Source organism: Heptranchias perlo, chromosome 26 (genome assembly GCF_035084215.1).
Source record: "Heptranchias perlo isolate sHepPer1 chromosome 26, sHepPer1.hap1, whole genome shotgun sequence".
Classification (NCBI taxonomy): Eukaryota; Metazoa; Chordata; class Chondrichthyes; order Hexanchiformes; family Hexanchidae; genus Heptranchias; species Heptranchias perlo.
The window spans coordinates 3,393,613-3,407,019 of NC_090350.1; the positions used below are offsets into that span (position 1 = coordinate 3,393,613).

General features: G+C 46.1%; 1 protein-coding gene across 3 annotated transcripts in view; it reads right to left on the reverse strand.

The window, feature by feature from the left end:
* The window catches only part of LOC137342483 (nuclear GTPase SLIP-GC-like), a 156,444-nt gene that overhangs the window by 38,257 nt on the left and 104,780 nt on the right, over nucleotides 1-13,407 (reverse strand). For all 3 annotated transcript variants that reach the window (XM_068006372.1, XM_068006374.1, XM_068006373.1), the window contains exons 10-12: nucleotides 6,784-6,820; nucleotides 6,562-6,681; nucleotides 3,905-4,007 (exon numbers count right to left, since the gene is read on the reverse strand). In XM_068006372.1, the coding sequence (XP_067862473.1) occupies nucleotides 3,905-4,007; nucleotides 6,562-6,681; nucleotides 6,784-6,820 (260 nt within the window). The remainder of the gene's footprint in view (nucleotides 1-3,904; nucleotides 4,008-6,561; nucleotides 6,682-6,783; nucleotides 6,821-13,407) is intronic.

The following is a 13,407-nucleotide window of genomic DNA, read 5'->3' on the forward strand; positions in this document are numbered from 1 at the left end:
TCCATATAAATGCTGTGAATTTCTATCTATTGTCCACGTAATTGTTGTGAATGTCCATCTATTAGGAACACAGGGAATGGAGTAGGCCATTCAGCCCCTCAAGCCTGTTCCACCACTCAATGAGATCATGGCTGATCTGTATCCTAACCCCATCCACCTGCCTTGGCTCCATATCCCTTAATACCCTCGGCTAGCAAAAATCTATCCATCTCAGATTTAAAATTATTAATTAAGCTAGCATCTACTGCTTTTTGTGGGAGAGTTCTCCCACCCTTTGTGTGAAGAAGTGTTTCCTAACTTCTCTCCTGAATGGCCTGGCTCTGATTTTAAGGTTACGTCCCCTTGTCCTATACTCACCCACCAGTGGAAAAAGTTTCTCTCTATCCACCCGATCAATTGCTTTCAACTCCTAAAAACCTCAATCAAATCACCCCTTATCCTTCTATATTCCAGGGAATACAAGCCTAGTTTATGTAATCTCTCCTCATAATCTAACCCTTGGAGCCCTGGTAACATTCTGGTGAATCTGTGCTGCACTCCTTCCAAGACCAATATATCCTTTCTGAGGTGCGGTGCCCAGAACTGTACCCAGTATTCCAGATGTGATCTAACCAGGTCATTGTATAGTTGTAGCAAAACTTCCTCCCCTTTATATTCTAGTCCTCCAGTTATAAAGGCTATCATTCCATTAGCTTCTTTGATTATTTTTCGTACCTGACCACTACATTTTAGTGAGCTGTGTACGTGGACTCCTCAATCTCTTTGGACCGCCACTGTTCTGAGCTTTTCACCATTTAAACAATACTCGGATCGATCCTTCCCTGGTCCAAAATGGATGACCTCACACTTACCTGCATTGAAAATCCATCTGCCACAGTTTTGTCCACTCACTTAATCTGTCAAAGTCTCTTTGAATTTTATGCTTCCATCTACACTACTTACTGTGTCACCAATCTTTGTGTCATAGACAAACTTAGATGTATGGCTCTCTATTGTGTTATCTAAGTCCTTAATAAAAATGGAGAGTAGTTGAGGCCCCAGCGCAGATCCTTGTGGGGCACCACTCGTCACTTCCTTCCAATTCGAGTCATTATCTCTACTCTCGTCTTTTACCGCCTACCAATCGCCTAATCAGGTCAGTATTGCTTTTAATTCCATGAGCTTTAATCTTAGCTAACAGTCTTTTATATGGAACCTTATCAAATGGAAATCCATATAAACTACATCCATAACTATTCCTGTCTATTAATTTAGTTACTTCCTCAAAAAATTCAATTAGGTTCATTAGACATGACCGACCCTTTACAAATCCATTTAGGCTCTCTCTAACCAGCTTAAATTTCTCTAAGTGCTCAGTCACCCTGTCCTTAATTATAGATTTCAATAACTTCCCCATAACAGATGTTAGACGAACAGGTCTATCATTTTCTGGTTTCTCTCCTTTCTTAAATAATGGAGTTACATCTGCAATTTTACAATCTAAAGGGACAATTCCTGAATTGAGAGAGCTTTGTATGATTGTGGCTAAAACATCTGCAATTTCATTTAAAACCCGATATAAGCACGGTGAATATCCAACCACTGTCCATATAACTGGTGAATATCCAACCATTGTCCATATAACTGGTGAAAGTCCAACCACTGTCCACATAACTGGTGAACGTCCAACCACTGTCCATATAACTGGTGAACGTCCAACCATTGTCCATATAACTGGTGAACGTCCAACCATTGTCCATATAACTGGTGAACGTCCAACCACTGTCCATATAACTGGTGAATATCCAACCATTGTCCATATAACTGGTGAATATCCAACCATTGTCCATATAACTGGTGAACGTCCAACCACTGTCCATATAACTGGTGAATATCCAACCATTGTCCATATAACTGGTGAATATCCAACCATTGTCCATATAACTGGTGAACGTCCAACCACTGTCCATATAACTGGTGAATATCCAACCATTGTCCATATAACTGGTGAATATCCAACCATTGTCCATATAACTGGTGAAAGTCCAACCACTGTCCATATAACTGGTGAACGTCCAACCATTGTCCATATAACTGGTGAAAGTCCAACCACTGTCCATATAACTGGTGAACGTCCAACCACTGTCCATATAACTGGTGAAAGTCCAACCACTGTCCATATAACTGGTGAACGTCCAACCATTGTCCATATAACTAGTGAAAGTCCAACCACTGTCCATATAACTGGTGAACGTCCAACCACTGTCCATATAACTGGTGAACGTCCAACCATTGTCCATATAACTGGTGAACGTCCAACCACTGTCCATATAACTGGTGAACGTCCAACCACTGTCCATATAACTGGTGAACGTCCAACCATTGTCCATATAACTGGTGAACGTCCAACCACTGTCCATATAACTGGTGAACGTCCAACCATTGTCCATATAACTGGTGAAAGTCCAACCACTGTCCATATAACTGGTGAAAGTCCAACCACTGTCCATATAACTGGTGAACGTCCAACCACTGTCCATATAACTGGTGAACGTCCAACCACTGTCCATATAACTGGTGAAAGTCCAACCACTGTCCATATAACTGGTGAAAGTCCAACCACTGTCCATATAACTGGTGAACGTCCAACCACTGTCCATATAACTGGTGAACGTCCAACCACTGTCCATATAACTGGTGAAAGTCCAACCACTGTCCATATAACTGGTGAACGTCCAACCACTGTCCATATAACTGGTGAAAGTCCAACCACTGTCCATATAACTGGTGAACGTCCAACCATTGTCCATATAACTAGTGAAAGTCCAACCACTGTCCATATAACTGGTGAACGTCCAACCACTGTCCATATAACTGGTGAACGTCCAACCACTGTCCATATAACTGGTGAACGTCCAACCACTGTCCATATAACTGGTGAACGTCCAACCACTGTCCATATAACTGGTGAACGTCCAACCATTGTTCATATAACTGGTGAAAGTCCAACCATTGTCCATATAACTGGTGAACGTCCAACCACTGTCCATATAACTGGTGAAAGTCCAACCACTGTCCATATAACTGGTGAATATCCAACCACTGTCCATATAACTGGTGAACGTCCAACCACTGTCCATATAACTGGTGAACGTCCAACCATTGTCCATATAACTGGTGAACGTCCAACCATTGTCCATATAACTGGTGAACGTCCAACCACTGTCCATATAACTGGTGAACGTCCAACCACTGTCCATATAACTGGTGAAAGTCCAACCACTGTCCATATAACTAGTGAAAGTCCAACCACTGTCCATATAACTGGTGAACGTCCAACCACTGTCCATATAACTGGTGAAAGTCCAACCACTGTCCATATAACTGGTGAAAGTCCAACCACTGTCCATATAATTGGTGAACGTCCAACCATTGTCCATATAACTGGTGAACGTCCAACCACTGTCCATATAACTAGTGAACGTCCAACCACTGTCTATATAACTAGTGAACGTCCAACCACTGTCCATATAACTGGTGAACGTCCAACCACTGTCCATATAACTGGTGAACGTCCAACCACTGTCCATATAACTGGTGAAAGTCCAACCACTGTCCATATAACTGGTGAACGTCCAACCATTGTCCATATAACTGGTGAAAGTCCAACCACTGTCCATATAACTGGTGAAAGTCCAACCACTGTCCATATAACTGGTGAACGTCCAACCACTGTCCATATAACTGGTGAACGTCCAACCATTGTCCATATAACTGGTGAACGTCCAACCACTGTCCATATAATTACTGTGAATGTCCATCTAGTGCTGTTTGATGAATACTCTGTTGCTAACGGTTACATGGATGCCCAGCCACCATGTGCCTCCTAAACCTGTAGTAATCTACACAGGGAGCCCACACAAACCTGTTTCTGAATCACTGGAAGGTGACTTCCAATATTGTGCAGAGCTCACGGTGAAGACGTAGAGATCATCTTTTGAAAATTCTAATTCTGCAGACTGCTTTCTCTGAAAAATAAACATTTGAGATGAAAGTGTTTTCAGTTTAAGCCCCTCCCATGTTCAATAATTAGGGATGGACGCAATGGTCAGGAATCTCATGCCGACTTTAAGTTGGAAGTTCAATTTCTCTTTGTGAAACTTTATTGATTTTCTTCCAATTTAATTGCCCTCAAATGGCTCGGCCGTTCTGGCACATTGCCGCCATAACTCCAGCAGGACTCCACGGGAATAGTCACAAACTCTGCTGGGCCTGTGTATGCTGGGGGGGCTCGGACCTTATACTGGAACTTCTGCTGCCCAAACACAGACACTGACATGGAGGGAGCGTCAACACCCTCCACCTGGAGCCCCCATTTCCTTGACCTCAGTGGGATCCAGTGTAAGTTTGGAATCTGGTATGTCCAGTGAGATGAGGGATATCAGCCTCCTGAAAAGTGCAAGTGGGCCCCATTGGGGAAGGAATCCCGGCAGGGGTCAGGGGCTGGACCCCTGAAAAATGGGAAGGAAATTTTGTTTGAACATTTTTAAAGTGGTTCACTGACACACAGGCCCACTGGAGCCACAATCTGCCACTTCCCAGGAGGAGATCCGACATTGCCATGGTCTGGCCATCGTTGACCCACGTTTTTGGGGTCCTTGGCAGTGGACGCTGCCGATGCAGCCACACAGCATCGGAGTCCAACTCCTGGAGGCTCATCCCCGGACCCCACAAACCTCAGTGGGGTCAGCAGCAGAGTTCTGCAGGGTGGGAACGATCCCGGAGTAACAGCTGGGATCACAACTCAACAGTTTTCTGGACCACACATCAAGGAGGTGCAGTACAGGGAACTACACTCTGCCCTGTATATATAGCACAAAAGGTATCACACTCTGCCCTGTATATATAATGCAAAAGGTATCGCACTCTGCCCTGTATATATAATGCAAAAGGTATCGCACTCTGCCCTGTATATATAATGCAAAAGGTATCGCACTCTGCCCTGTATATATAATGCAAAAGGTATCGCACTCTGCCCTGTATATATAATGCAAAAGGTATCGCACTCTGCCCTGTATATATAATGCAAAATGTATCACACTCTGCCCTGTATATATAATGCAAAAGGTATCACACTCTGCCCTGTATATATAATGCAAAAGGTATCGCACTCTGCCCTGCATATATAATGCAAAAGGTATCACACTCTGCCCTGTATATATAATGCAAAAGGTATCACACTCTTCCCTGTATATATAGCGCAAAAGGTAACACACTTTGCCCTGTATATATAATGCAAAAGGTATCACACTCTGTCCTGTATATACAGCACTCAGGGTACCACACTCTGCTCTGTATATACAGCATTCAGGGTATCACACTCTGCCTGTATTTCCAGCACTCAGGGTATCACACTCTGCCTGTATATTCAGCGCTCAGGGTATCACACTCTGCCCTGTAATATTCAATACTTTGGGTATCACACTCTGCCCTGTCTATATAGCGCAAAAGGTATGCTACTCTGTCCTGTATATACAATACCCAGGGTTTCACTCTCTGACCTGTAGATACAGCACTCAGCATATCACATCCTGTGCTGTACATAAAGCACACAAGGTATCACAATGTCCTGTATATATAGCACTCAGGGTATCACACCCTGTCCTGTATATTCAGCACTCAGGGTATCACACCCTGTCCTGTAGATACAGCACTCAGGGTATCACACTCTGTCCTGTATATACAGCACTCAGGGTATCACACTCTGTCCTGTATATACAGCACTCAGGGTATCACACTATGTCCTGTATATACAGCACTCAGGGTATCACACCCTGTCCTGTATATTCAGCACTCAGGGTATCACACCCTGTCCTGTATATTCAGCACTCAGGGTATCACACCCTGTCCTGTATATACAGCACTCAGGGTATCACACTCTGTCCTGTATATACAGCACTCAGGGTATCACACTCTGTCCTGTATATACAGCACTCAGGGTATCACACCCTGTCCTGTATATACAGCACTCAGGGTATCACACCCTGTCCTGTATATACAGCACTCAGGGTATCACACTCTGTCCTGTATATACAGCACTCAGGGTATCACACACTGCCTGTATATACAGCACTCAGGGTATCACACCCTGTCCTGTATATACAGCACTCAGGGTATCACACTCTGTCCTGTATATACAGCACTCAGGGTATCACACTCTGTCCTGTATATACAGCACTCAGGGTATCACACACTGCCTGTATATACAGCACTCAGGGTATCACACACTGCCTGTATATACAGCACTCAGGGTATCACACACTGCCCGTATATACAGCACTCAGGGTATCACACACTGCCTGTATATACAGCACTCAGGGTATCACACACTGCCTGTATATACCGTGTGCAGTGTATCATACCCTGTGTGTTGCTATGAAGTTCATTGTGGTGGAGGAGTTTCTGCAGTAACTGTGAGATGCCTCTCTCGTTTCTCTGTTTGTGATTTCTTTCCTTAGGTTGTGAGCTGATCAGATCGGCAGGGTTAGCACTGGGCGGAAACGCCTGAGGGATTACACTTACCCTAATTCTTTTCCACTTATTTTCATATTGTATTATCATAGCTGTCTTCACTTTATCATTTCGATGCAGCACGCAATATCGTTTCACCTGTTTATTGCGATATGACGAATCGTCCTCAATCTGTACGAAGAGGTGGATCATGGAAAGAAAAGAAACAATCTGACACTGCTCTCCGTGCTCAGGGTATGAATCATTCTAAAAGTTTGTCTAATATTCACTTACAGATTTGTTCATTTCTTCAGCAGTGATACCATGCTCCCTGAAACAGCAAATCAGAATGTGTCAGTAACAGGACATTAATCATATGTCTGACATTTTGTCTGTTTTGGCTCAATGGGTAGCACTCTCGCCTCTAAGTCAGAAAGTTGTGGGTTCAAATCCCACTCCAGAGATTTAAGGACAAAATCCTGGCTAATACTGCAGTACTGAGGGAGTGTTGGAGGTGCCTTCTTTCAGACGAGATGTAAAACTGAGCCCCATTTGCCTCTCAGATGGATATAAAAGATCCCATCCCATTTCCAAGAAGAGCAGTGGAGTTCTCCCCGTGTCCTGGTCAATATTTATCCTCAACCATCGTCACGAAAACAGATTATCTGGTCATTATCACATCGCTGTTTGTGGGATCTTGCTGTGTGCAAATTGGCTGCTGCATTTCCTACCTTACATCAGTGACTACACTTTTAAAGTACTTCATTGGCTGTAAAGTGCTTTGGGGCGTCCTGAGGTTGTAAATGGTGCAACATAAATGTAAGTTATTTTTTCTTTCATCCAATTGTCCTGCGATATGAGGGCGGTGCCGGAGGACTGGAGGATTACAAATGTTGCACCCCTGTTCAAAAAAAGGGAGGGGGATAAACCAGCCAATTACAGGCCAGTCAGCATAATCTCGGTGGTGGGGAAACTTTGAGAGACAATAATCCGGGACAAAATTAATTGTCACTTGGAAAAACATGGGTGAATTAATGAGAGTCAGCACAGATTTGTTAAAGGCAAATCGTGTTTGACTAACTTGATTGAGTTCTTTGATGAAGTAACAGAGAAGGTTGATGAGGGAAGTGTGGTTGATGTTTTGTATATGGACTCTCAAAAGGCTTTTTGTAAAGAACCACATAATAGACTTGTCAGCAAAATTGAAGCCCAAGGGATTAAAGGGACAGTGGTAGCATGGATACAAAATTAACTAAGGGACAGAAAGCAGAGAGTAGTGGTGAACGGTTATTTTTCAGACTGGAGGGAAGTGTACAGTGGTCAGGGGTCAGTATTAGGACCACTGCTCTTTTTGATATTGATGACCTAGACTTGGGGCTTAATTTAAAAGTTTGCAGGTGACACAAAGCTGGGAAATGTAGTAAACAATGAGGAGGATAGTAACAGACTTCAGGAGGACAGAGGCAGACTGATGAAATGGGCAGACACATGGCAGATGAAATTTAACGCAGAGAAGTGTGAAGTGCTACATTTTGGAAGGAAGAATGAGGAGAGGCAATATAAACTAAATGGTACAATTTTAAAGGGGGTGCAGGAACAGAGAGGCCTGGAGTGCACATTCAGAATACTTTGAAAATGGCAGAACAAGTTGAGAAGGCTGTTAAAAAAGCATATGAGGTCCTTGGCTTCATAAGAGGCAGAGTACAAAAGCAAGGAAGTTATGCTAAACCTTTATAAATCACTGGAGTAGTGTGTCTGATTCTGGGCACCGCACTTTAGGAAGGATGTCAAGGCCTTGGAAAGGGTGCAGAGGAGATTTACTAGAATGGTACCAGGGATGAGGGATTTCAGTTACGTGGAGAGACCGGAGAAGCTGGGATTGTTCTCCTTAGAGCAGAGAAGATTATGGAGAGATTTAATAGACGTGTTCAAAATCATGAAGGGTTTTGATAGAGTAAATCAGGAGAAACTAGGGGTAGAGATATATAAATCACTCAAAGTAGCGACGCAGGTTAATAAGGCCATAAAAAAGCAAACCAAGCGCTGGGGTTCATTTCTAGTGGAATAGAATTGAAAAGCAGAGAAGTTATGATAAACTTGTATAGAACCTTAGTTAGTCCACACTTGGAGTATTGTGAACAGTTCTGGTCTCCATCTTATAAAAAGGATATAGAGGCACTGGAGAAGGTGCATAAAAGATTTACTAGGATGATACCAGAACTGAGAGGTTATGCCTATCCGGAAAAATTGAGCAGGTTGGGGCTCTTTTCTCTCGAAAAGAGAAGACTGAGGGGTGATCTGATGGAAGTCTTTAAGATAATGAAAGGGTTTGATAGGGTAAACGTAGAGAAGATGTTTCCACTTGTGGGGGAGACCAGAACTAGGGGCCATAAATATAAGATAGTCACTAATAAATCCAATGGGGAAATCAGGAGAAATTTCTTCAACGAGAGAGTGGTGAGAATGTGGAACTCACTCCCACATGGAGCGGTTAAGGCGAATAGCGGAGATACATTGAAGGGGAAGCGAGATAAACACATGAGGGAGAAAGGAATAGAAGGATATGATGATGAAGCAGAGAAGGAGGAGGTTTGTGTGGAGCATAAACACCGGCATAGACCCGTTGGGCTAAAAGCCTGTTCCTGCGCTGTACATTCTATGTAGAATGAACCCCAAGGTGCACCTGGACTATCGAGAACAGACAATTGGGATACTGAAACTCTGCCCCAGATGTGTGAGCAGGCCAGGGTGGAACTTCAATACAGTCCTGCAAGAGTCTCCCACATCGTTACAGTATGTCGCAAACTCTAGAACTGAAAAGGATTGATCCTTCCTGCTCTGATTGAGGAAGAGGAAGGGTGGGCAAGCCCGAACGGCTCGATATCAAGATGAGTCCCTGACTGAGGAGAAGGTCATTCAGTACATCCCTTTTTGCAGCCACAAGGCAATTGAGGTCACAATCACTCAGAGACAGCTTCACTTCAATCGCTACAGGGCTACTGTCATTCCTTCAAGGCCCCCTCTGAAGGCCAATTGACACGGGTATGGTAGCATAGTGGTTATGTTACTGGACGAGTAATCCAGAGGCCTGGACTAATAATCCAGAGTCATGAATTCAAATCCCGCCACGGCAGCTGGGGAATTTAAATTCCATTAATTAAATAAATCTGGAATTAAAAAAAGAACTAGTATCAGTAATGGTGGTCATGAAGCTACCAGATTGTGGTAAAAACCCATCTGGTTCACTAATGCCCTTGAGAGGAAGGAAACCTGCCGTCCTTACCCGGTCTGGCCTAAATGTGATTCCAGACCCACAGCAATGTGGTTGATTCTTAATTGCCCTCTGAAATGTACAATCTCACTTAAAAAAAAGTCACAATAAGAATAAAACCAGACAAACCACGAGGTACCGGACACGACAAAGGCAAACCAAGCCCAGTCGACCCTGCAAAGTCCTCCTCACTAACATCTGGGGACTTGTGCCAAAATTGGGGGAGCTGTCCCACAGACTAGTCAACTAACAGCATGACATAGTCATACTCACAGAATCATATCTTTCAGCCAACGTCCCAAACTCTTCCATCACCATCCCTGGGTATGTCCAGTGCCAACGGCAGGACAGACCCACCAGAGGTGGCGGTACAGTGATATACAGTCAGGAGGGAGTGGCACTGGGAGTCCTCAACATTGACTCCGGATCCCATAAAATCTCATGACATCAGGTCAAACATGGGCAAGGAAACCTCCTGCTGATTACCACCTACTGCCCTCCCTCACTTGAATGAATCAGTCCTCCTCCATGTTGAGCACCACTTGGAGGAAGCAATGAGGGTAGCAAGGGCACAAAATGTACTCTGAGTGGGGGACTTCAATGTCTATCACTAAGAGTGGCTCGGTAGCACCACTACTGACCGAGCTGGCTGAGTCCTGAAGGACATAGCTGCCAGACTGGGCCTGCGGCAGGTGGTGAGTCAAACCAATATGAGCGAAAAACCTACTCGACTTCATCCTCGCCAATCCACCTGTCGCAGAGGCATCTGTCCATGACAGTATTGGTCGGAGTGACCACCGCACAGTCCTCGTGGAGACGAAGTCCCGTCTTGGCACTGAGGACACTATCCAACGTGTTGTGTGGCACGACCAATCATGCTAAAAGGGATAGATTCGGAACAGATCTAGCAGCTCAAAGCTGGGCATCCATGAGGCACTGTGGGCCATCAGCAGCAGCAGAATTGTATTCCAGCACAATCTGTAACCTCATGGCCCGGCATATTCCTCACTCTACCATTACCAAAAAGCCAGGGGATCAACCCTGGTTCAACGAGGAGTGCAGAAGAGCATGCCAGGAGCAGCACCAGGCGTACCTAAAAATGAGGTGAAGCTACAACTCAGGACTACATGCATGCTAAACAGTGGAAGCAGCATGCTACAGACAGAGCTAAGCGATTCCACAACCAACGGATCAGATCAAAGCTCTGCAGTCCTGCCACATCCAGTTGTGAATGGTGGTGGACAATTAAACAACTAACAGGAGGTGGAAGCTCTGTGAACGTCCCCATCCTCAATAATGGAAGAGTCCAGCACGTGAGTGCAAAAGACAAGGCTGAAGCGTTTGCAACCATCTTCAGCCAGAAAAGCCGAGTGGATGATACATCTCGGCCTCCTCCCGATATCCCCACCATCACAGAAGCCAATCTTCAGCCAATTCGATTCACTCCACGTGATATCAAGAAACAGCTGAGTGCACTGGATACAACAAAGGCTATGGGCCCCGACAACATCCCGGCTATAATGCTGAAGACGTATGTTCCAGAACTAGCCACGCCTCTAGCCAAGCTGTTCTAGTACAGCTACAACACTGGCATCTACCCGACAATGTGGAAAATTGCCCAGGTATGTCCTGTCCACAAAAAGCAAGACAAATCCAATCCGGCCAACTACAGTCCCATCGGTCCACTCTCAATCATCAGCAAAGTGATGGAAGGTGTCGTCGACAGTGCTATCAAGCGGCACTTACTCACCAATAACCCGCATCGATGGACGTGCTCACAGCTGGCACCTCAGGCATCGAGGGACATGCTCACAGCTGGCACCTCAGGCATCGAGGGACGTGCTCACAGCTGGCACCTCAGGCATTGATGGATGTGCTCACAGCTGGCACCTTAGGCATCGAGGGAAGTGCTCACAGCTGGCACCTCAGGCATCGAGGGAAGTGCTCACAGCTGGCACCTCAGGCATCGAGGGAAGTGCTCACAGCTGGCACCTCAGGCATCGAGGGAAGTGCTCACAGCTGGCACCTCAGGCATCGAGGGACGTGCTCACAGCTGGCACCTCAGGCATCGAGGGACGTGCTCACAGCTGGCACCTCAGGCATCGAGGGATGTGCTCACAGCTGGCACCTCAGGCATCGAGGGAAGTGCTCACAGCTGGCACCTCAGGCATCGACGGACGTGCTCACAGCTGGCACCTCAGGCATCGAGGGACATGCTCACAGCTGGCACCTCAGGCATCGATGGACGTGCTCACAGCTGGCACCTCAGGCATCGAGGGACGTGCTCACAGCTGGCAGTCCACAACTCCAGCTACCCATAGATCCTTGGCTTGGGCCTGTGGTCCACGTATCCTTCGTGAACCGTCATGCTTGAGAGTTGACTGTCTGGCTTCACACAGTTCTTCGTGATGTTGCAGATGTGGGTGGTGGACAAGATCCACCGTCTGCAGCACATGCTAGGACACCATGTCCACTGCCCGCACTTGTATTTGATGCTCAACAAGCAATCCTGAGAGCTGAGGCCCAAGGCTCGTCAGCCAAGAGCTGCCGTTTCTGGATACTGGCCAGCGACAACTGCCTGCTTACCCTCCACTCCCAGCTCCTCCTGGTCAGTCACGCTCTGTGTGCCACACTGTAATCGCCCTCCTGGTCAGCCATGCTCTGTGTGCCACACTGTAATCGCCCTCCTGGTCAGTCACGCTCTGTGTGCCACACTGGAATCACCCTCCTGGTCAGTCACGCTCTGTGTGCCACACTGTAATCGCCCTCCTGGTCAGTCATGCTCTGTGTGCCACACTGTAATCGCCCTCCTGGTCAGTCACGCTCTGTGTGCCACACTGTAATCACCCTCCTGGTCAGCCACGCTCTGTGTGCCACACTGTAATCACCCTCCTGGTCAGCCACGCTCTGTGTGCCACACTGTAAGCGCCCTTCATGTGAGCTAAACACATCCCCCTGTCCCTGGGGTGGGGCGTATCCAGGCTGGTGCTTATAAAAGTGAGATGCCAGGACGGGGCTGGTGAGCAGGATGAGCACATGGTTGATGGAGTCAGGTTCCTCTTGCTGCACTTCCAGTTTGTAACTGTGACACCACTACGAGGGTGGAGTTGAAAGAACGGGAATAATCGGAATGAAGGAATATGGGAACAGAGCAGACACGAGATTAGGATCCTGCTCCTGTGGAGGATAAACACCTACATGGACTGCTTCTGTGCTGTAATTTCCACATAGTTCGATATAATAGAACAGGAAGTGCTGTAAGTCAGAGTGTATGATTTGGTTAATATCTTCTGTCACTGAACTATAAGGTCTGAGCTGACATTCACAGCGTGTTAGTGTCAGATTTTGGTGCAATCAGACAGGTCAAGGCATACAAGAAGATGAATGTTGTGACCAGCCTGCAGCTGGCTCCTCTCCTCCTAATTCCCTGTCTCACTCTGCTTCTCCTGTTTGCCTCCCCAGGAGTTCCAGGGGTTCCTCCTTGTTTGGGGTGAAGACAGATGATTTCTCTCCTAGTGGCTGGTCTCTGGAACATAGGAACAGGAGGAGACCATTCTGCCCTTCGAGCCTGTTCCGCCATTCATTTAGATCATGGCTACCCCAATTCCATTGACCCGCCTCTGTTCCACATCCCTTGATTCCCTTAC